The sequence below is a fragment of the Mastigoproctus giganteus genome, chromosome 3 (genome assembly GCF_048544385.1).
Source record: "Mastigoproctus giganteus isolate SK-2022 chromosome 3, ASM4854438v1, whole genome shotgun sequence".
Lineage (NCBI taxonomy): Eukaryota > Metazoa > Arthropoda > Arachnida > Uropygi > Thelyphonidae > Mastigoproctus > Mastigoproctus giganteus.
The window spans coordinates 191,118,629-191,143,559 of record NC_143577.1 but is presented as its reverse complement, the minus strand read 5'-3'; the positions used below and the strand labels follow the sequence as shown (position 1 = coordinate 191,143,559).

Here is a 24,931-nt window from a genome sequence, read left to right as displayed (position 1 = left end):
AGGACTCCCCCAAGTGCATTCAGCACTCTTCTTGCTCCTTTTCGCTTGAGGATGCTTATATTCTGCCATCCCCCGCTGTCTTTCCCTGTTTCTTCTCTGCTCTTTCTTTGGTCCTCCTCACCATCACTCCTGAAAGAGTGTGGACGGCCCATTTGATGTATTTATACTCCCTGGCCCATCACCTCGCGCCAGTGGACGGATGCTGGGAGACTGCTTCCAAGTGATCGCGCCTCCCAGTAACAAAGGGACCAGCCAAACAACACAAACTACCCACATCTACTGGTTTTGTTTTGCAGCATCAGAATATTTAATGCAGATTTGTGGGGAAGCACATTACAATAACACTTTGTCCACTATATATCCAAAGCAATACAGTATATATAACTACAAAAACAAACGAAGAAACAAGGAAGAGAAATAAATCGAGATAAAGGATATTGTGCATCGCCCACCTGACTGATACACTGATCTTATTCAGTGAAAATAATTGCGTTATGGCGAAATGTTTGATCATATTTCTAATGTATCTTTATATTGATCTATCAGAGCTACCGCTGTGAGAGAACATAATAAAGATGAGGTCAACTCATTGAACAAACGGTAAATGATAAATGGCAACGCTAGAAGATTTTGCTTATTAAAATTGAATTTTTAAAAACCAAAATTATTAGCAAAGATTTGAAAAGAGGATAGAAGATAAACAAAATTTGCAGTGTTTTATTCATTCTACTTAAATAAACGTTCTCGGGGTATTGCAGCTCCCAATGACAAATAATAAATATTTATACATCTGATCGATATCAATTATGATGGAAAGCCAAGAAAAATTAAAATTTTGCACAAGGACTTAATTTAACGGCTCACCTGTATTTCTGTCGTTTAGATCTCTCTTTTGTAACTCTTGCAAGACGTTATTAAGAAATTTTTCTCTTCCAGCATCTGAATTTCTCTTGAAAAACTCAATTTTTTCTCTAAAAGAATAATAAGAGAAAGCATGCCACTTTAGTATTTAATAAGACTTTCTTCTATTATTGATGTGAAGTTATTTGTGGACTTAATAAATCCTTTTTTCAAAACAAAACAGAAATCGTACTGGAGCAGAGCTAAATATTGGTTGATTTTAAATTTTCGATCAAAAAATTAGGTTGAGATATCTGATTTTTAGTAATCATAGGTGATTCTTACAAAACTGCTTTCCTAGTACACCAGCGCAAGCAGAACTGTTGTCTTTTTTTTTTTTTTTTTTTTTGGTAATTGTTGGCGCATCGGTTTCTGTGGACATATTGCAACTCCCAAGGTTTTTGCAGTACTTTGATCCAAGCCCAAGGAGAGAATCGAACCCGCGATCTTTGGGTTGCCGGGCAGGTACTTTTACCCACTCGGCTAGCCCGGTCGGCCAGAACTGTTGTCATTAAAAAGGCAAAATATTATATTAGGGTTACCTAAGATGGTATTGATAAAAATAGCTCAGAAAACCTCTCTTGTTACTGATGTGATTCACACTCAGGCCATGTCTACCGAGTGTGGAGGAGGACAGAGGACACACGAAGGCACCGTGGGTATTACGCTACATTTAGAGAGGAGGCGACCTCAAGTCACAGTGGGGTATGTCCATGCTCCACCAGAAGGGAAAGTGGGAACGGCGAGGAAGGGAAGGAGACAGTAAGACTGTCTGCTCCCACCTACCGGGAAAGGGATATTAAAGATGGAGGCTAGGGCGCCCTCTTCAAGTCGTCTTTTTGCACAATTGGATTTTTGCTCCAACAAGTTTGGCCTTAGAAGATTTTATATTATCATTCAATCTCTGCATTGAAAATATTTCTGGTAAACCTTTCAGTTTCTCCACATCGAACGGAGAATCTAACATAGATGTAACTTTAACATCTGCTAAAATGGATGAAATGATCACGGAATGGGATGTCATTCCGGGCCTAATAAATAGCGATCATCAAGCTATTATTTTGGTGTATTACCTTATTTTTGGTGTATTACCTTATTTTTGGTGTATTACCTAAAGAGCATCGTATTGAAGAACAACCAAACGATCTTAAACGTTTTGCTATGAAGACAATAAAGTGGGAAAAATTCAAGGAGTACCTTAATACCATTTTAACACAGGAAGTTAAAAATAGCTTAAATTCTATGACGGCACTTGAATATGTTAATTTTATAGACTCATCTTTACCTTTCAATGCAACAGTCTGCCAAAAGAAAACAATCCAAAAAAGTTTTAGGGTTGTTTTCTTTAGGCAGACTAAAACCACCAAGCTGACCTGTTTGAGGACCCAAGTTTTCCAAGCGAGAAGGAACTATCAAAGGAACAAACACATATCAAATGAGGATGTACAGAACTATAAAGAAATATATAGTAATTTTAGGAAAAGATATCACAAGGAAATTACCAACTCTAAATGAAATTGTTGGCAGAACTTGGTGAAAGAAATAGGAAACACGGAACTGTGGGGTTTAATATACCGTTTAACAAGAAACAAAATGATTACTGGAGATGTGTATAAGACTGTCGTGGTACAAGGTTAGGAAACTTAAGACTGGGAGACGACAATTGAATCTATTGTCTCTAATATTTTTCCTAAAGGTATCCCTGAACTTGACACACCGGAACAATAGGCGATAAGGCAAAATAATGAAATATATCATGGTCCTACGGACATAGAGCCATTCACTCTTTTGGATCTTGGAGCTGCTATTGGTAAACTAAATAGTAAGAAATGTCCCAGCACAGATCTGATTGAGAACCTTATTATAGTCAAAATATTTGATCTTTACCCACAGATCTTATTAAATCTTATGAATAAATGCCTCCTAGAGGAACTTTTTCCTAGGCAATGGAAAGTGTCTCTGTTAAAGATCCTTCATAAGCCAGGGAAACCAACATCGGATCCTCGTGCTTATAGACCTATCTCCCTGCTGGCAAACTTAGGAAAACTATTTGAGAGGCTTTTAGCCCCAAGACTTCAAAAATGCTAGAAGAAAAACAACTCTGTTCTAAATTTCAGTTTGGTTTTAAAAAGGGAAAATCAGCTGAGGAAGCAAAAACAACTGTGACTTCTTTTGCTCAAAACTCTGTATCCAAATATGTCCTGGCAGTGTTTGTGGACTTCGAGGGTGCTTTCGACTCGTTGTGATGGGAGAGTGCCCTCAGGTCCTTGAGGTCTGCAAATTGCGACGATTATGTCTACAAAGTCTTACAGTCTTATTTTTGTGAACGTCCAGTCAAGTTTAGTGCTAAGCATCTTACTTATAATTCTCAGGTTTCCAGAGGATGCCCCCAGGGGCGGTGTTGGGGGCCTCTCCTCTGGAATGCAGTCCTGGAACAATCGCTCTTGAGAACGCATCACAATGTACTCAAAATTGCTTATGCTGATCACCTGGTAGTGGCTGTCGAAGGAAGGTCAAGAAAAATCCTTGAAAAGAAGATGCAACTTATTATCGATGATTCGATATCCTGGGCCAATACTAACAAACTGAAAATTTCTCAACGCAAGAAAAACATTGACTTTCGGCAAAACGTTTAATTATAACAGACCTCCTAGGATCCTACTCAGTAATAGACAGATACCTTATGTACCTCAGACCAAATATCTAGGTGTTCTATTAGATGCTAAGATGAGTTTCCAGCCACAAGTCTCAAATTTAAAAAAAACAAAATTCGGAATTTTACTGCATCGGTGGTCAGGATTTCCAGGAATGATTCGGGCCTGACTAAGAAAACTTTTTATTATTATACTGCAAAACAATTTCCCTGCCTGTGGTATCCTATGCAGCTAGCGTCTGGTACCAAAACGTTATCGAAGTAAAGATGAAAACTAAGTTAATTTCTTTGCAGAGATCCGTATTACTGATGATACTTACTATTCCTAGAACCACTTCAAACAATTTCCTACAAGTCTTAGGAGGAATGATGCCCTTAGATCTATACATTACATATCGTGGAATGCTGTACAAATTAAAGAGAAGCCTTTCAATTGCTGTGCGTAGCATAACATCTGATCCTGCAAATAATATAAAACACGAAGGGGTTAGAATTTGGAGAGCTAACAGGAATATGGCAACAAAGATGAGATGAGAGTTAATACGGCCCAACAACAAAGCAATACATTCAGCAAGCTGATTACTTAGCTTCTTCAGGTATAAATTTATGGTTCACGCCTAAAATGTATACCTCCTGTTTGTTAAGGGGTCATGGCTCTTTGAAGGCTAAGCTTTTTGAGCGTGGTTTAGAGTTGGACACGTTTTGTATTTGTCGCGGTATTCAGACATGGGAACATGTTCTCCTGCATTAGCCAGAGTATGTACAATTCAGGCACACACTATTGAGTCTGGTTCCAGAATTATCAGAGGAGAACGTCAGTGTTCTTATGGATAATGCTGGCAATTTCAGAGCCTTGTAAGACTTCCCTGCTAATGTTTTTAAAAAGCGGCTTCAACTGAGGGCCTTAGCTGCTCAGGAAACTTGAAAAAAAAAGTGGGGGAAGGAAAAGAATAAACTATCCCATATGATTCATTTTTTTTTTAATATTATTTATTATTATTTTTTTACTTTCTGCTGGCTCCGAGATATGCAAAACCTGGGAGTAGTATTCCTGGCACCCATCGGTATTGGACTACCTCAGGTGGGTGCAGGATCTGTGCAAAAAAAGCACATACAGATGATAACAACAAAACTCCCTACTCCTAACACCAAATACCAACACTTTTTCATGCTCACTATACAGAGTTTCAGTACAATCACAGAGGACAAGGTGGAGATGGGCATCCGCCTAGGAACCACCACGATAGCGGAATACACACACACACACGTACGTACGTACGTATACCTTAGGATGGATATATTGAGAATTAATTGTATGTGGACATGTGTATATGTAAAGGGCGGCTCCTAGAACGTTTGTTCGACTCCGCCTCGTATCTCTGTGAAGAACAGTAGTACTACAAATGGGCCAGATATGTGTGTGACGTCGGTTTGTGTGTATTATGTGTGCGTTTTGTTGTTCTGTTCTGGCCGCTTGGCTACCCAGAAGCATCAGCCACCTGGACAGATGATTCTGGGTACTCGTCCACACCACGGGAAGGTGGGCCAGTCCATGTAAAGCACGTACTGTCTTAAGAGAGACTCTGACCCACCTAATGCTGTCAGAAGGTAGGCCAGGATCCTAGGGCCAATTCCAGAGGGAAAAAAAAAATGATCACCCGTGGTGCTGGATTTGGAACCAAAATTATTAAAATAAAGCATTTATGTAAATAAATAATAATATAAATACAAAAATAAAAAAAAATAATAAAAATAAATAAATAAAATTAAAAAAAAAAAAAAAGGAAGAAAGCACTTAATTTTGTCTGCAGGCCGAGGAAAATTTCATTTCTTCAGGATTTGAGTTTATGTATTATTAAAGGAGATCTAACCAGCTATGCATCAGCAGGACCGTTGTGCTGCATCCTGTTGAGATCTGTCGACACTGAACGCCTTCGAAGAAATACGCCTTGAGCGAAAGCCTGAAGAATCTGAAATGACTCCGAGCTTTGAAGCAGAGACGACTCCTGTCCTGATTGAAAATTAGTAAGTGCATGAAGAGGAAGTCTGAGATCGTCATACAGGGAGCAGTGAAACAAGATGTGATCCCAACTCTCTGGTGATCCACACGAACAGAGGTCTGTTTGTGATAAATTGAACCTAAGAAGACTCTGGTTCATCGATCCATGTCCTGTCAACAGGTACGATGTGAATATGTCCATGCAGAACCACAATCGAACACGTTTATCAAGGAGAAATTAAACTTGTGATATAAATTTTCTCGTTGTTGCACCAACGGGAGCTGTATCCCATCGAGACTGCCAAATGTTTACTAACTCGTTCCACAGTCTCCTTCTTTCTCTTTTAGCATCATCTTGAAGGTTGATGGTTATTCCAAGAAATTCGGTCTCAATCTGCCTTTTCAGTCTGTATAAAAAGCCTCTATAAGTAACTTGCAAGTCTAAAGGTAATGTTCCGGCTAGTACTTGCAGAGCTTGCGTCGAGACTGTCCTGCATGCCTTAACTAAACACCGCAAAATGGTTCTCTGCAATGAGGCGAGTTTTGTAATGAAGTGTTTGAGCCGTGCCCTGTGAAACCATGCACCGGCAGCATACGTGATTAGAGGGAGGAAAACTGCATTGTAATAAATCCTTAAAGTTTTTCTGGAGAGCCCCCATTCAACACGGGACACCCTAACAATTGCACCAGTAAATCTACGTATTTTAGATGATAAGTTTGTCAAATGAGGAATAAAATTGAGACTGGAATCAATTACCACTTCTAGAACCTTGTACTTTTTAACTATGGGGAGACGAATGTTGTTGATCTTCACCAACGGAGGGCGAGTGATATCCAACTTTGATCCAAGAATCATCATCTTTGTTTTTGACAAGCTGATTTTAAGCTTATTGGCCACAGTCCAATCGTAGAGATCCCGGGGAACAAAATTTGCGGTATTTTCAAGATCGGCCCTAAAGTTACCATTTACCAAGGTGGTGAGATCGTCTGCATACGCTATTATTTTGACGTTACCGAAAGATCGGGAGAGCCACTGCTGCAGCACCATGTTCCATGTAAAAGGACCCAATATAGAGCCTTGTGGGCACCCTCTAGATACTTGGCTATGTTTAGCCTTGACTATTATGGTTCTATTGGCAAAGTAATTGCGGATTAAAAGGTAAAGGTGGTTGGAGCACCTAGCCGATCGCAGACGCTCCAGGACGTTCTCCCACCAAAGGGAGTCGAAGGCACCCTCGAAGTCGATGAAAACGGCCAGGGTATATTTATGTACCGAGGTTTGAACTGAAGAGACAAAGTCCACAAGAGCATCCTCGTAGGAACGTCCTGGACAGGACCCATATTGACTTCTTGAAAGCAGATCCTGTTCTACCCGTAGGGCATTCAATCTAATGGCCATTAGTCGCTCTAGCAATTTACCCAAGTTAGCCAGCAGAGCGATCGGCCTGTACGATCTAGCCGCTCCAGGAGGCTTATCCGGCTTTCTGATCAACTTAACTAGAGCGACCTTCCAAATTTCCCGAAAAGTTTCTTCCTGAAGGCATCTGTTGAATAAGTTTAGAAGAACGTAAGGTTTTAATTTCAAGACTCTGATGATAAAAATGTTTTCTATAAGATCTAGTCCTGGGCACTTCTGAACATTAACTTTATGGGAGACAGCCTGCAATTCATCCAACGTAAAAGGTTCGGTGGTTGTTGAGGACACACAAAATTCATTGTCTGATCGGATTTTAGAATGAATAGGTAAGTCTGAGGTAGGATCATCCAACGGAAAAAGAGCATCTAAGATTGCATTTGTAGAATCATGCCAGTTCAGTGTTTCCACGGAGTCTGCCACAATTGAGCCAAATATGTTAGAACTAGAGGTTTTTCCTCTTACAATCTTGTATAGAAGACCCCAAGGGTTAGCATTTCCAGAGGTGTGAACGAAATTCATCACGTTTCAGGCTTTCGAGAGGCAATGGCCTTCACGTAGCTTTTCCTCAAAGAAGAATACTGCTGGTAAAAACGATTAACGTCGGCTTGGGGCCAGTCTCTATGCCTTTGGTAGTACCTACGGGCTCGATGAACTTCCCTTCTTAACTGCGATAACTCCTGCGTCCACCATGAGCACGTCTTCTGGTTAACCCTCTTTTTTCTAGAAGATTTATATGACGCTTTTATTATAGCATTTTGAATATAGTTCACTTGATGAGAAATAGGTGAGGTTTCAAAAGAAGCAAGTTTCTGTTCGTCAAGGTCCAGAAGAATGGAAGAGTCAAAAGCATTCCAGTCAATGCTTTTGATGGAAAATCTTATTAATTCTGGCTGTGAGAAAGTGTGTGAAGATTGAACGGTAGAATCAGGGGAAAGCATATAATAGATGACTCTATGGTCACTGGTGCACCAGTTCGTATACACGGTCCAGTCAGTAAGCCGCAAATCGAAGTGAGAGTTTTTCATCGTTATATCTATATTAGATTCTCCTGCATAACTTGAGAAAGTATGAGGGTGATTAGGCTTGTTGTGAATTGAAACACAATGATTAATTATCAACTCCTCCAAGAGAAGGCCACGTGCATCTGTAGAAGAGCTGTGCCAAAAGTTTGATTTTGCGTTGACGTCCGATGTGATCAATATATTGCTGTTCGGTCCCAAAGTATTTATGACAGTCTCTAGGTAAGCAAGAGAGTGATTAAAGTCCTCCGATGGAGGGCAGTAGAGAGAAATTAAGTAAAAATTCATTTCGGAGTGTGTGACAAGAACGCAGGTAGAGAACTGAGTGCAAAATCCATGAAGAACCGTGATGTCTAAAGAGTTATTAAGAATTAATATACAAGATTTGGGATTCTGGTCAACGGGTTGTATTATTCTCATTTTTAACGAGTAACCCAGGATTTTAGACTGTGGTCCAGACTGGACGCGTGCAAAATAAGGCTCTTGTATAACGACAATGTCGATACAATTTGTCTCGGCAGAAAGCCTGATCTCGTCAGCTACTGCCCGAGATCGCTGCCCATTTATCTGCATAATCCTCAGACGGTCTTTCTCCCTCACAGACGAAACTGGTGTAGAACCGTTTAGAGAGGTAGTGTTGTTTACATTATGTACAGAGTAATGAGTCAAATTACTCATAAGCGGTCCTTATTCTTGCGGTTTCTAATGCTCTTTTATATTCAGGACATTCACTGTCCTTTACAGAATGGCTGTACTCCCGTTTACGTCGCTTGCAGTTTACGCAGCAAGCCGCCTCTTCCTTATGAGGGCACTCAGAGAAAACATGACCACTGCGGGCACAGTGACCGCACGAAGGGGATTCGTGGGAACAAAACTGTGTAGTGTGCCCATATCCTAAGCAGAGGTAACACTTGGTTACAATTGTAAACCGACGGAATTTGTGAGAACTCCAAGATAAGAAAATCCTTTCTTGGGACAGAAGGCGTTTGTACATTCTTGGCGGGAAGCTTATTACCCAATTCACAAGTGACGCCGATCTTGCACGTGTATTAAATCTGAGAGCAATTTCCTGTTTACATTCCTCTAAGGAAAATCCATAGTTAGCCAAGTTTTTCACATGAAGATTTTCGATTATTTCTTCTTTAGTTAAATCTTTTGGAATGTCGTAAAGAAGCAAAGAGGGGTTTTCCATGCGAGGGCGACCGAGAGAGGTGCCAGCCGAAGTAAGAGACACATCCCATGCGAGGGCGACCGAGAGAGGTGCCAGCCGAAGTAAGAGACACAGAGGCAGATAAATTTTCTAAGTCTGTCTTGGTAGCAGTTTCTACAATAACTCCTTTATTTCGTATCATGCGTAGGGACTTAATTTTAACAGTCTTAAGATCAGACTTGAGGGTCTTAGTAATGAGATTTTTAACATCGCCACTTGTTTTGCACCCACTGGTGTCTGAAGCTCGAAGAATAATAACATTATCAGTTTTAACTTTCGGTTGTCCAGTCTTTTGTACCGATATTCGAACAGTGTCTGCATATGATCTAGGAACAGGAGAAGCAGGTAGTAACTCAGAATGATTAGGTTCTGGACATGATAGGTGTGGCTCCCTTATCCGCTGAGAATCGATAACCTCGGATCCCATCAGATCCTTTGATTTCTCTTGTCTGGCCGTATCTGAATTCATCACGAATGCCGGGCAGGTATTTATAATTCTATCAAGGAGATCTGTTCTGTTTTGTACCTCCTGATTAAGCGCCTTTAGTTTTTCGTTTTCAATGAGAAGTGACATTGTCACGGTTTCCAAATTATGCCACTTTTCTCTTAGGATGTTACCAGCTGTTTTAGTAATCTTGTTTCCCTCTTGGGAGAAAAACCCAGAAAAATCATTATGCAGTTTCGATATGGTACCCAGAATGACAGGTGCGTCCATTTCATTTAGCTTTGTTTGTAAGTTCAATTCATCTTCGGAGCCTGTATCCAACTTGTCATTCGTTGGCTCCCCCTTTGCGATATCACTATCCAACTCTGACTGTATATTTTTAGCCAGTGTTTTTTGTGTTGCAGAGTCCTGCAATGAGCCATCCAATTCCATCTGCTCAGTGGAAAGAGATTTCCGACGAAAAGTTTCATCTTGCGAAGACTCAGAATCATCCGCTCCCTCGAGGGCAACTTGTGGATTTAATAACCCAGAACTTTCAGCCGTAGATACTGGCGGAAGAAACTCCTCAGTATTAGGAAGTTGTTTGTCATCCATGTGTAGGTTTAAGCGGGTTAAAGAAAACACACGAACTAAATGCAGTTTAATTATATCCGCTTCAGATGTCTTCCAGCTAAAGTTTGTCCCTTAAGGCACACAAAAGGCCACAGATTCCTAAAATATCTCACAGCAAAGCAACTTATTGCCTGTGAGAATAATAGAAGAAAAGTTCAGTCGGGGTGGGGAGGGTTTAATCCCTAACTTTGTCGCCACGTGACGTAGTCCTTGACCTTGTAAGCACCGTATTGTCTTAAGCGACTATTGCTGCATTCCGCTGCTGAGTCAACTATAGACTGACTGCTCATTACAACAAAACACCGAAGCACATATGCCTAAAAATTAAATATTAACATATTACCTGTCCAGGATTCCTTTAGCGGACTCTATATCCAGATTCAGATCATCATAAGCTCTCTGTCAATATGTAATTCGTGTATAATCCTTTTAGGTTTACTTTGATATTTGAATATTTTAACGGAGCACTGAATTCAATAACTCACTGTTCACCGCCACCTAGCGCGAGACCTAATTAATTGTATATTTAGCTTGGAATTGTACATAAACTTTGTGCGTGTAAATAATTGAAATGAAATGAAATCTTCAAGTCGCCAAATAGCGTTTCGCAGCTGCGCTGCGTTAAATCTCTTTTCTTCAGTGTCGAGTCGATTTCACTACAGTCGCTCATGGGGTAAGCTCCATCCTTGTGTTTTTTGATTTCTGGTCTAAGGGTTTTTCCTGTAGTAACTCCATAGGATGGTATTTTATAGTCTTGTACAGTTTAACTTGTGGTGGTCTTTCATCAGACACGATTTATAGTAATTATCAGTCTTCTCCTCTCGAAGAGGTCCTGTGCATATTGAGAAAGTGCTCTGTATAACTCTTCTATGTCAATGAAGGAGGGTTCTAGTCCTTTCGGAAGGTAGGGTATCTTTGTGATCAGGATGCCTCTGAGATCTTCGTATTCTGGCACTCGATGACCAAGTGGTTCCAGTTCTCGACTTCCTCACACGTGCAGTTGGGGTCCTAAACAAAGCCGAACCCGAGCAGCTTCTCCTTAAAGGGGCCTGACGAGTAAGTAGCGAAAAGTGCTTCCCCGGAAAGTACCAGGCCGGTTGCTTGGGGTATATTTTGTTGACATCGGGGAGGAATTTTGGTGTGATTTCTACTTTTGTTGTATTTTATTTTTTATTTTTATTTTTTATTTTATTAATAAAAAGATACACAACAGGTAACCATTAACAGTGTATCTGAGATCAGATCAATAAACATAATAACAATAATGTGAAATCCTACAGGACGATAAACATTGATATAGATTCAAACAATAAAAGCATATGTACAAAAGTGGATTGTATTAAGTTAAGTTACCGGTAAAACAAGTAATAATTAATCCGTTAGAGAATAGAAAAATAATATAACAAATAAAAAGCTACAATAATTAGATGTGAGCTAGTCACTTTGCAGTTTAAGTGAAGAGGCAAACTTGTGGATGGAGTTCATCAGTGATTGGGAGTTGTCAAAGAAGTCAATGCGAGAGTCATTTGCTGATTTGCTGATTCTGTTCAGTGGACTGAACTTCATTAAGTCCGTGTTGGCAGAGTCAAGGCGAAACGGTGTAAGGTTCCTGACTTGTCTACAGGGAGCATTGAAGTTTATTTTACTCAGGATATCAGATGCTTCATAAATTCCAGTGATTACTTTGGCTAGGAGGGCGATGTCAGCAGTAACTCTTCTAGTGCACAGAGGCCTCAGATGAAAGTAATCACACAGCGATTCATAATACACTGAGTGATAGAATAGAGGATTGCGGTACGTAAGGTAACGGATAAAGTTTTTTTGGACTGCTTCAATTTTGTTAGTTAAAGTCTTTGTGTGAGGATTCCAGATGGGTGAACTGAATTCAAGGATTGGCAGAACAATAGTTTTATAAAGGATAACCGCATATCTGTAGTTTTTGAACTTGTATGTGTTCCGTTTGATGAATCCCAGTGTTTTGAATGCTTTGCTGGTGATTTTAAGGACATGGGCATCGAATTTAGCACTGCTGGAAAAGAGAATCCCTAAGTCGTTAACTTGGTCACACCTTTCGATGATCACAGAGTTAATACTATACTCCGTATTCATTAGTTGTGGAGATCTGCAAGATGAGAAAGAGATAACTTTGCACTTCGAGGGGTTAGCAGACAAGCCATTCAGAGATAGCAACAGAGAGAATTTATTGAGAGCACATTGAAGTTGTTGAGAATCGGTAGTCTCCTTCACTGCTGAGTAGATCTTAAGATCATCTGCATAGAGAGCAACTTGAACATTGGAGGTGTAGATGAAAGAAGGAAGATCATTTACGAAAACAATGAAGAGAAGAGGACCTAAGGGAGAGCCTTGTGGTACTCCGCTTAGTGGTATAAAACAGTCTGAGTTCACTTGATCGATGATAACGCTCAAGGAACGATGCGTAATATAGCTGCGTAGCCATGAGAGCAAAGGGTCACGGATGCCATATAGCTTAAGTTTTTCCAGAAGTTGTTCGTGCGGGACTTTATCAAATGCCTTAGATATGTCTGTGCAGACTGCATCAACTTGTAGGTGGTTATCAAGAGCTTCAGAGGTGTATTGCCAGAAAGGAAGTAAATTTGTGACTACTGACTTGCCACTGCAGAAACCATGTTGATTCTGATCGATAAAAGGCTTGAAGAATTCGAAGAGATGTTTGTGCACTGCTGTGTCGAAGAGTTTAGCCAGGCTGTTTTGCAAGGTTATGGGTCTGTAATCGCATACGTCATTTTTATCACCTTTTTTGAAAATAGGAACTATATTGACCTGCTTAAAGTGCTTAGGATACTTCCCCAGCCTGAGAGACAGGTTGAAGATCCGCAGTATGAGGGGTTTCAATGTAGTGACAGTCCTTTTCCAAAATAGGCCTGGAATGTCATCTGGGCCTCTAGTATAGTCATTTTTCATGCTTTTTAATGCCGAGTTTAAATCTTCATCAGTGATAAAGAGATTAATGAGGATATCATCTTTAACAGGTGTGAAGTCAGGAAATGAGGCAGGTCTCAATGTATCATTTGTTTGAATTCTAGAAAAGTGTTTGGCAAACTCTTGAGCAATACTGAATTCGTCAGATAAGAGAATTCCATCTGCGTTTCGGAGTTGTAACTTTCTACTGGTTATGTTCTTATGCTTCATGAAATTCCAGAATGGTTTGATATCTCTGTGAGTAAGCAGACTATCCTGAACTGACTCTGTATACATGTTGTAGGAGTTTAATATGAGAGTTTTCACTTCTTTGCGGAGTTGACTGAATATTTCATAGTATTGACTGTCACCTGTTTGCTTATATTTGTTTCTGTAGAATTCTTTGGATTTAATTTTACGTATTAGTTCACTATTATACCAGTGCGGGTAGGTAGAGCGTGCGGTAAGATGGGATTGAGGAACAATGTCAGATATAACTGAATGGACACAGTTAATCAGGTTGTTGGTGAGCACATCGATGTCATCCATAGCGTCAGCGAGCTGCTTGTCTACGTTTCTTAGAGCTAGGTTGAGCAGAGGCCAGTCAGCCTTTCTGAAATTGAATCGAGGAGTACGGGAGTTGCATTTGAAGTTATGAGAAGTCACTGTGATGTCAAAAGTAATTGGTGAATGATCCGAGTGAAATATGGGGTTGTCGGTGTGAACATCTATATGAGTAGAGGAAAATATTAGGTCGAGGTAGGCATTTTCTCTGGTTGGAAAGTTGCAAATTTGTTCCAGACCATAGCTGTGAAGCATATTAAAGAGAGCCCTAGTCTGCAGTGATGGAGAAGAAGATTCTAAATTGGCCATTTGACAGTTAAAGTCACCCAAAACCATTGCTATGTCGGCAGATTGAATTAGTGGGAAGATTGATTCCAGCGAGCTTTCTAAGTACTGGAGGTCTATATTAGTTAAGGGAGGTGGAAAATAAAGCAATACTATTAAAACCTTTAACTTGCCAAGATGAAGAAGGTAGTATACTGATTCAATATTTGTGAAATTTGATGCAGTTTCACAGAGTACATGGTTAGAATGTATAATAGCTACTCCGCCTCCACGAGATCCTCTGTCCTTTTTATGGATTGTATATTGTCCATCTATAATCTCCTGATCATCAATATCAATGGAGAGCCAGGTTTCAGTGAGCAGGTAAATGTCGTAAATATGTGAGCCTTGGATTGCTCTGAAGTGGTTTAGGTTGCTAATTATACTCCTGCAATTCTGAAGGTAAACACTGAACAGTTGGGATCTGGGGATTCTATGACGAGAGGAGAACGTAGTATGTGTAGATAGCAGGGTATCTGATTGCTGTGCCGGTGGAGAGGAGATTTTGGACTCCCTTGATGGTCTGTCCGTGAAGCGTTTTACTAGAGCCCCTGATAAAAGGGATCTTAGATTCAACACTTTTTCTGTTTGTGATGGATGGCATGTTATTATAAAAGATGAGTAGGCGGGACATCGTGTCTTCAGAGAACGGACATCTACTCCGAAACCATATTCTTCTTTAATTAGGTTGATAAGATCTTCAGATTTAGTGGAGGGTCCAAGTCTAGAAAGAAAAATTCGGTCTTTTGTGGGAATAATTGTGATATTATACTTGTGTTTGAGTAACTGAGATTTTTCTGCAGTAGTTACATTCTGTGTTTGATGAGTTATGGCTGGAAGCTTGGAGAAAGTACCTTGAGATATAGATGCTTTAATATTTTCTGACGGTTTGTTCTGTTTTGATTTTTGGTGCGATATTTGAGACTGGCAATCAGAAACAGGTTTACTCACTGTGGCGGCAGATCTACAGACAGGTTTGCAGACCTCATTAGATGTGGCAGCAGTTATTTTTGCATATGTTGCCTTAACTGATGTTGAAGAGGATTCCGCTTGGTGACTCTGAGCTTGTGAAATAGAAGTACAGACAGAACTGTTCCGCAGAGGAGAGTAGGTGGGAGGAGTGGTTCTGTTTACATCAGAAGAATCATCTAACAGAGTCTGTTTGGCAATAAATTGCTCAGTTGAATGACTTGAATCATGAATGTTAGCAGGCTTGGGCAAATTAATATTTGCAGCAGTATAACTATTGAGGCCGGTGGAAGGTGAAGATCTGGTCTCAGTACTGAGGGCATCGTCAGTTAATGAAGAATTCGTATTCACTTTGAGCCCATTGGTGTCGAGAGTAGGTTCAGAATTCTTCCTAGCTTCCCTTAAGTGGCAAGACATAACTGATGTGAGATTTTTAATTTGGGCGTTAATGTCAGAAATTTCAGCCTGTTGATTAGCTAATATTGTTTTTATACCACAAATCTCCGTGTATAGCTCGCTGTTTCCTTCATTGAGTGTATTAGAATCCAGGAGAATTTCAGAGTTTGCAGTATGAGGTGCGCTGATTAGATGAGTTTGAATGAGGATTTTCTGCATAGTGTTAAAGAGTAGTTCCTGGAATTCAGTTGATTGCAGAATACCAAAGGTTGGATTCAGAGTTTCCGTAGGGAAGGAGTTAGCGCTGAGATCTTCTGACAGCACAGATATATGTGTTTGAGTTGATGCATCTGAGATTTGATGCGACAACAAAGAAGGATTAGAGGCTTCATCCATGTACGATTCAGAGTCGGTATTTCTAGTTATTGGCATGATATTTGTCTCAAATGTACTAGAGTACGGCATTTCAACTTTGTTAGCCGAAGAGGAGGAAAGTGACTCAGGTTCCGTGCTGTTTGGCGTTGCAACAGTTATAGGGCTTTTCTGAGAATTTCTGAGTCGACATCTATCACAACAGAATGATTTCCGCCGACTTTTATTTAATTTTTTCAGGTCAGAATGGGTACAGTCATTGCATATTAATTGTTTGCACTCAATACATTGGACAATGGGGTCAGAGCTGGTCCCACAGATGGTGCAGACGTTAGAATTTTGACAGGAGGTAGTATTTGTCATATTGAATTCAGTTACTGTAGTTTTACTAGATAATTTAATATCACCACAGTTGTGGTTTAGCAAGCAATAGGCACTGTGACCAGCCGGTCGCCTTAGTTGCCCTGCATTGAAATCCACAGGGAGCAGGGGACTAAGTAGGGAGGGAAGAACAGAGCGGCTAGGCAAAACTCTAATGCCTGGTCAAGGTCAAGTGTCTGTTGGACACATCTATAAGTTGAACTACAAGATAATGGCTGAAAGCGCTTGTATGGAGTAGCGGAATGAACATGCAGAAATTCATTTAATACTTATCTGTTGTCCGTTCAAATAATAAAGTACTTGCACCTGGCAATCCAAGGGCCTATCCTTATGTGGTGGCACTAATAGGAACTTAATACTTTAAATAAAAAACACACAAAACAAGAAAAGTTTACGGAGCATATCATACAGACAGCCGGACACAATCATCCCCCTAGCGGCTATGGTATCGGTCCGTCTTATCTTTGTTGCCACTCTCGGAGAAGGTAGGCCTGTAATCGGACCTTTTCTGTTTTTGTACTACTCGCTGGGTGAGTCACGAAATCCTGGAAGGTGGCAGCGACCCTACTGGCGTGCAGGAAGATCAAGCCAACTTTTATATCCTCAAAATCGAGAGGGAGCGCTCAAGCAAGCACCTGCAAGCCCATTGTGCTTACTGTTCTGCATGCTCATGTGGTTGTTAATAAAATGGTGCTTTGTATCATATCCAGAGTTCTCATATTGACTGCAAGCGTCGTTTTTCTATACCACGCTGCCGCAACATAAGTTATCACAGGGAAGAAGGTTGCCTTATAATACAACATTAATGTTGGTTTTTTAATCCCCAGTCTTTCCTCCTAACCCTCGCCGAGTAACGTTTTATCTTCGTCCTTATATATTGTTAGGTGATGTAGAAAGGATAAGTTTTTGTCTAGGATAACTGCTAAATATTCCATTTATTTGGCAAGTTTAATGGTTACACCTTCGATTTTAATTTGGGTTGGACGCCGTATTTGCATTGTTCCTTTTAGTAGAATGGATGTGGTTTTCGTCAATGAAATTTTTAACTGGTTTCTTGTAGCCCAGTGTTGTAGTTTCTGTAGAGCTTGGTTTGTGGTGGTTTCCAGTTGGGCTCTTGAGTGAGCCTCAATGGTAAGAATAAGGTCGTCCACAAAGGCCTGGGCTCCGATCAGCCCCCAGGTCCAGGTTTAGGAGCTCGTCGAGGCACCATGTTGCAAAGGAGTAACACCTGTGGGCAGCCCCTGTGTACAGATCTTGTGACTTTTTGGTAGTTGGCACAGTATAATGGGCGCCTCTTTATAGCCCTGCTATCAGCCACGTGGTGACTAGTACGGTCTGGCAAAAAAGAATATACCGTTAGATAGAAAACGTAAATAACCTGCAAAAAAAAAGTTCCCAGTAAATAAGCAAATTTTTCTCACCCTAAGATCCGCTGTAGTAGTTCTTCTAATGAGTACATTTTTCATAAACTAGTAGGCACTGTAACCACATATTCGTGCATCTTCCAATGAAATTATTAGGTATTAGGTATGTTCGGGGTCTGACGGCACCTGGGATTTCTCCCATCTCCGCGTATGTTCTCTGTATCGGACAAGCCAGAAATTTAAAAGTGTGTGGGAGATGTACTGTGTAGTTTGTTGTGCCCATTGTTCATCCGGCCTGTTAGCCGCCGGGCCCCTAGTGAGACCCGACGTTACCAATACCCGCCACAGGGAGGCCGGCCGGGTGTTACCAATATTTGTACTCTGGCTAGTGTTGCTACTTACTTGCCTGGGATTTCAGTGGCTAGGATAAAAAAAAATAATAATAAATAAATAATAATAATTATAATAAATAAATAAATCGAGGTTGATATTAGTGATATTTAGCAAGTTAGTATTAATAAGTGCGCGACGTGGGGCTGTCCGGTGAGTGAGTTTTAAAAACCAAATAGGTTCGGGCAAGAATTTTGATGTTCTCTTTTGATTTTGAAATGTAGGGCTAAACGCTGCGCAAGACAAAAGTTTGGGGGAAGGATGAAGACTGGGGGGAAGAAGTTGGAAATAAGGGGCCGACAGAGTAGATAGCCCCTGCAGGTAGTGAGGCATGCCCGTGCCCCACCAGAGTGAGAAAATTGGGGAGGCAAGCCTCTCCTCCCCAGCAGTTTGGAAAGAAAGATCCGCTCAAGAGAGTGCGGATTTGGGTCGCCAATAGGCTGTTCCGGCGGGAGGGTGCCACCGTATGTCGTCTCCATCAGTTTGCAGGCCCTAAAAAGCTGGCCGTTGAGTCTCACCTAGGTGGGACACCAATAGGGGGTTAAATCTGGGATGTCATCCTTCCAGACTGCATGTGGTCTGGGTCCTATTTTCTGGCATTATCTTGGGGTCATAATCAAGTCTACTGGCTGTCATTATGGGGTTTTATCCCTTCCGTGATGTTTGATAGTCCTCACACTACCTTTTGTCAATATATAGTGGGTCTATGCTGCAAGGTCTGGGGGCAGTGTCCCTTTGTTCTGATGTCACAACTATTTAAAGGTGTTTTTTTTTTTTTTTTTTTTTTTCGCTTTCATTGGCGGTAATCATGACTCTTGTGGTTAGACAATATATTGTCACTTGTCTTTTCCCAGTTCATTTTGTACTCAGTCCAAGGTCTGTATAGTCGGCTCCTCTGTTTCATCTCGCTGCTATTTGCAGGTTTGTTTTGTCTCATTTCTTTAAGGTCTTCTGTATATGGCGGTTAGTGTTTGGCGCCTGGTAAATAATCCCTGGGAAAAATCAGTTAAGGCAAAATATTCCTCTTGTGCATCTAGTAGATGTGACTCAAGATCCCTCGGTAGACAGTGAACTCTAGTTATTAGTCTGCATCTAAGGTCTTCGTATTGGGCACACTCAAACATAATGTGCACCCAGCTTTCTTGTTCCCCGCAAGTACAACGCGGATCCTCCACTATTCCTAATGCTGTAAGCTTTCCATTGAAAGCCCCGTGACCCGTTAGGATGTAGGTCCTTTTTTCCACTAGGTCCACTTTCATCTTCCAATGAAAGTGGACCTATGGTGAAATCGTTAAGAAACTACTCAGAAAACCTCCGAAGCTGATGGAACATGAGAGGAGAGCCCTGTAAAATGTCGCCAGCTTGGAACACAGGTTAATATAGTCGCAGAACAGACACGCCTTCTGTGAGAGGATTAAGATAGATATCAGCACCAGTGGCGCCTCCGTAGCCAGGTGGGAAGGAGCAGCAGTGCGTACGCTTCTTGATTAGACCGGGGTTCGAGCCCGTCACCACCAAATACGGAGGATGCGGAAAGGTCAGGGAATGACCACCGCATATCCCCGGTGCAATATAGCCTTAGTTGCTAATGCTCCTAAAAACCAAATAACAACAACAACATCAGCACCAGTAGAGTGAGCAGGATGCTGCATTGTGGCATAGTGTTTTGTGAAAGGCGCCACCTGCGCTTTCCCACATTTGCCCCATGGTACTTTGTGAAGAAGTACAGAATCTCTGTAAAAGCCAGAAAAAGTGTAATGTCTGGTTTCTGTCAGAGTCACCTCTACGTGGGCACCGGTACGTGGTGAAGGGACCTCCCAGTGATGCTGCTGGCCTTCCAGATTAGCATCACTGGGATATAACGGCCATACCTTGGTACCAGGGTTACATCGTTGGAATCCGTCGTGTGCACTCATGTGCTGCAAACTGTGGAAACTCGGAAAGTGGTATACTGGTGGTTGAGGGTCCCAGCCTTAATACGCATAATCTGGACGAGCTCTTTGCTTATATTAAACAAACCAGACTATATGAATATTTCTAATATAAAATAAATAATTCTCCAGCATCTATCCAAATACTAGAATAGGCACATTTTGGCCCAAGTTGCCCTTATGCCGATAAACATCTACACCACCAACCTGTCTTGTGGTCATTTGCAAGATCCAACTGGAGATTTACTGTTTCGGCTGGTGTTCCTTTCCTAAGGTGGTAGAATAGGCCTCGCCTGACTACTTCTAGATAGTGGCTGACATTCGGTAAGACATTCAAAGGGGCCGTGCTAACAGTGCGGCACGCCCTGCTAATTGATAGTAGCATGAACTTCTGAATTGTATTCAGTTTCCATTTGTTTCTTGCTAGTGTAGCTTGTCCGTATCAGGTGGAGGTACACACACATAGACTGCTTTGTATATGAGGGTTAGAGCTTTGTACTTCAGGCCCCAGTCGGCTCTGCTCACCCTCCTGATCATGGCGGCATACTGCTGGATTTTGGTGGCTAGATATTTCAGGTGGTTATGGAAAGTAAGACTCAAGTCAATGTAAATACCTAAGTACTTAACCTCTGTGTACAGTCGGATGGGAGTGAAGTTTAATTTCATTGTAAATGGTCTTATAATTTGTAGTTTGCATTTGAGGATAATGGATTTTGTTTTTTCCCCCGAGATGGGTAAGGTTTTGAAAGGCTGCAAAGTTCTGGAGTTTCACTAGCGCTCCATTTGCAATAGTTTCCAAGAACGCTCTAGTGTCTATACACACCAGTAGGACAAGTTCGTATAGTATAGTGTATAGTGTTTTTAGGGTATAACGGCACCAGGGGTTTCCCCCATCTCCACGTAATATACATTGTGGTGTGATACAGAACACTGTAGAGGCCAGAGGTTTAAAAGTGTGTGGATATTGTGGTGTGTAATGTTTTGTACCGTTGTTCTTCTGGTCTTTTAGCCTTTGGGTCTCAAATGAGACCCACCGTTGCCCATACTATACCCCGTGGAGGCAGACCAGGTACACCAGTATTTTAGAAATTTATTATTTACTCTGGCAGGTCCTGCCACCTAATTTCCTGAGGTTTCAGTGGCTGGGACCTAAAAAAAAAAAAAGTGGAGGGGAGGAAAGAAACGCTAGAAATTGGGTCAGGCCGAAAGTGATATAAGTTATGCGGGTTGAGTTCATTTCTTTATTTTATTTATTTATTTATTTATTTTTATTTTAGTGTGAGGCTTGTTTAGTTTTGGCAAGGGGGAAACGCTAGTCGCAAGTTGGCTAGAGAGGGAAGGGAGACTGAAGACTGGAGGGTGAAAGACAGAAATATATGGTCAATACTGAAGATACCCCAAAAGTCGGTGCAGCAGGCCCATGCCTCACCAGGTGAAGATAGGGGATTGCAGGGGGGGTGGGTACAGAGTAACCATCCTCTGCCAAGGGAAGGGAAAGAAAGTGAACTGAGTTCCAAGTTCAGATCGCCTAATGATGTTTCAGAAGCAAACTGCACAATGTCTTTGTATGCCATTGTTTCGGATGATCAAGCAACCGTCTACGAGTCAATAATCGGCGTCTTCCATTAGTCATTCGACTAATGGAAGACGCCGTCTAGCATGGCATAAGGCTCGCCGTCGTCGGAACAATCGAAAACTGTGTTTTCGAGTTTCAGTAATTTAAGTCACGTACATGATCTGCAACTCCTACAGTCGTGACTGGGTGTGGCAGATCGCCACAATGGAATTTGGTGGAGTAGCATGATAGTATTGGTTCTTTTCATGGACCATTAATTGTTTTGTACAAAACTATGAATGGCGAGGTCTGTCTAGAAGCCCTGGGCAATAATTTTTTATCTAGATTTGAGGATATGAATATCGAAAAGTTTGACTGGCCCGCCTAGAATTCTAACTTCAATCATCCTACAGAGAATCTGTGGGATGAATTAGATCGTTGGGTACAAAAACTGCCCCAAAAACAGGGTTGAACTATTTTCGAGGTTGCCAGGAAGGCTAACGGTTGTAGGGAGTAATAGCGTCTTGAAAGATATTGAAGTAGATCGTATACATGATTCTGACTTCACTTTAGTCCGACTTCAAGCCATCTGAGAAAACTGGTAAAAGTCAATGTTTAGCTCGGTGTGTTGAATTGAGTTGCAGGTAGACATGTATATCTCTATTTTGTTTCTAGTTGTTTCCTACAAATCCGCAGAGAGTAGTCATGTGATGTTGAAATCTATGTGCACACTGTGAGCTATACGGTGACAGAATTGTTATGTTGTTCAACTTATTTCTTAGTTTCTGGGAGACATGATCACCAGGCCCAACATTCGTTCATGGCAAAGGATCCCAGAGAAGGAAGGATCAGTGGTAAGATCTATTTTCGGGTCATTGATGCTCTTGCACAGGAAGACTATAGGCGGCCCGTGTGGAGGCGAAGATAGACACCAGAGGAGTGAAAGAAAAGTGAAGGCAAAGAGAGATATTAGGAGAGATATCCGCATGGTGTGCTAGAATACAGGAATCCTAAAATTAGGAGGAAACTTAAAGGAAGATGGGAATGAGAGAGATAAATTTACAGGGAACATTTTGTCAAGCAAATGGTCAAGTTAGTCAACGTGAAAGATCTTTTGAAGTGGCAAACCAGATTCTGAATTAGGAGGATTCGGTGAAAAATGAGTAAACAAAATAGGGAAGCATCTCTAAGGATCATAACAGCTGAGGAAAATAGGAAGACCCCGTCTGCAAAGCAGCCAAGCCAGCAGAAGGTAGAGCAGTCTCTGTTAAGAAAAAACGCCACAGTGGAGACAATAATCCAACTCTGGGAAAGCATGGCGTTGGTAAGACACCAAGCTTTGTCGATTGTAAATCCCAAGATGATGGTGGAGGCGTCATCTGCAGGTAATTCTCTCCTGATTAGCAAGCATTCTAGCACAACAGGAAGGTAGAGGATGTTTGGAAGAAATTCCATGCTGAGAATTCTCATTGAGTTACACTGTGCCCTTCAGGCAAGGACAGAAGATTGAGTATCACAATGTAGAGAAGAAAATTAAATAATGTACATTTCTGTTGATGTGGATGTTTAGGTATGAAAACTTTAGTGGCAAAAGTGATATAAATAAACTTATTTACTTACCTAAGTTTTTCATTGAATTGTTCCACAATGGGACTATATTTGTGAAATATTCCGAATTTGAACAACTTTGAAAGCTTGAATATGCCTGGTATAAGAACATAGGCGCCTCCCTGAAAAGCCAGTTTACTAAATGCAGTAAGAGTCTCATCTAGTAGTATCCTTTTGGGATCAGTATAACTCCATCTTTCTGCACAGATTGCATACCAAACAATATTAACTATGGCTTTATGAAGAGATTCCTCAAAATCAATTGGCTTACCATTAGTATCATCGATTGGCTTCAGGAATAGTTGTATTTCCTCCTGCAAAAAAAATTGGATTAACTCAGATAACTATATCTGGAAGATTCAAATATAAAGAACAATGAACCTTTCAAAACAGGAAGGCTACTTTCGGAAACTAAATACACTTAATGAAAATAGCTGTCCTTCAAACATTACATTGAGGAGGGGGAAAACCTCACCCGAGAAAGTAAGAGAAAAAACGATGAGCACGTCATTAGCAATAGACACTGAGTGATCACTGAATTATAAGCACCCCTATGAAAACCGAATGCGACCCGTTTACCACGTGAGGTACGAGAGTGCGGAGGTAGTCGACCTGCATAGCATTGATAAGGTGTCAGTGGTTCAGTAGGTAGTAAAATTCCGAGCGTGATGGGTAAAAGGAAGGATTTATCGGACTTTGAAAAAGAACAGATTGTGGGTGCTCAACGAGCTGGTGCCTCGATTTACCCAAATGGCTGAACTTGTGGGGTATTCGATAGCCGCCATAGTTAAAGTGTACAACTTTGGCCAACCCGGAACAATATCTGGCATGACCATGCGTCGCAGGCTCGCAAGTATGGGCTATACCGGCAGACGACCCGTACAGCATCCTCTCCTAACGTTCATCGGCATAAAAGACTTGTCTGCTGCAAAGAGCATGCAAGTTGGACGTTAGAAGACAAGAAGGCGTGCCGGTCGGATTATTCACGTTATTTACTAAACACACTGTAGATGGCGTGTATGGATTTGGCGTCAACAACATGAAGCTCTTGATCCATCATCCATGGTATCAAAAGTGCAGGCTGGTGAAGGTGGTTTTATGGTGTGGGGCATGTTTCACTGGCGGGAACTTGGACCCTTCGTGCATATAGAACAAGTTATTATTAGTGGTCTCCTCTATCGTCAACTGCTTGCTGACTGTATACACTCCACTATACTACCATACACGTTTCCCGAATGGCGATGGTGTCTACCAAGATGACAATGCACAGAGCCATTGGCACTTGTGCAGGAATGGTTTGAAGAACACAGTTCTTCAAACATCCAGACTTCCAGAATATCAACTGACCCCCGAGCATCCTCTGATTTCAATCCCATAGAGCACTTGTGGGACACTATGCAAAGGCATATAAGGCGTCTGGATGCACCAATCACCTCCATACCTGCATTACTTATCGCATTACAGCAGCTTGGTTGGCCATACCTCCCGAATGCTTCCGAATGTTTATTTTTTGATTTTTAAACTTCAAATGCTATACAGTATATGTTTGATGATTGAAATTTATCAGCTTTTAAGAAAGTAAAGAGTTTATAAGGATTTGCATCGTCTACGAGAATATCCAGCAGTAAGTTGGGTATTATAGAAGATAGTTGTATTAAGTTTTGTTCAGTGGACAACCCGATAGCAGATTACTGGGTCGTGAGGTGAACTTGACGGATCTTCTTTTTTAAGTAAATATCCATGTGTGTTTGTGTATCTAATAGAAAATTTTGTCCTCCTTGAAACTTGATTTCCAGGATTCTTCTGTCAGTGTCATTTGTAATATTTAAATTACCTGTCGATATTTCCAGATATGTGACGATCTTTCTCGCCAGGCTTTTTC

The 24,931-nt window shown here is 41.2% G+C and overlaps 1 protein-coding gene across 1 annotated transcript in view; it reads right to left on the bottom strand.

Moving 5' to 3' along the window:
- Positions 1–23,834, bottom strand: part of LOC150088521 (vitamin D 25-hydroxylase-like) — a 76,013-nt gene extending 52,179 nt beyond the window's left edge. Inside the window, exons 1-3 of the mRNA XM_090370212.1 lie at positions 23,796–23,834; positions 23,062–23,363; positions 865–971 (exon numbers count right to left, since the gene is read on the bottom strand). Of these exons, the coding sequence (XP_090226338.1) occupies positions 865–971; positions 23,062–23,363; positions 23,796–23,834 (448 nt within the window). The remainder of the gene's footprint in view (positions 1–864; positions 972–23,061; positions 23,364–23,795) is intronic.
- Between the last annotated feature and the right edge of the window lie 1,097 nt (positions 23,835–24,931).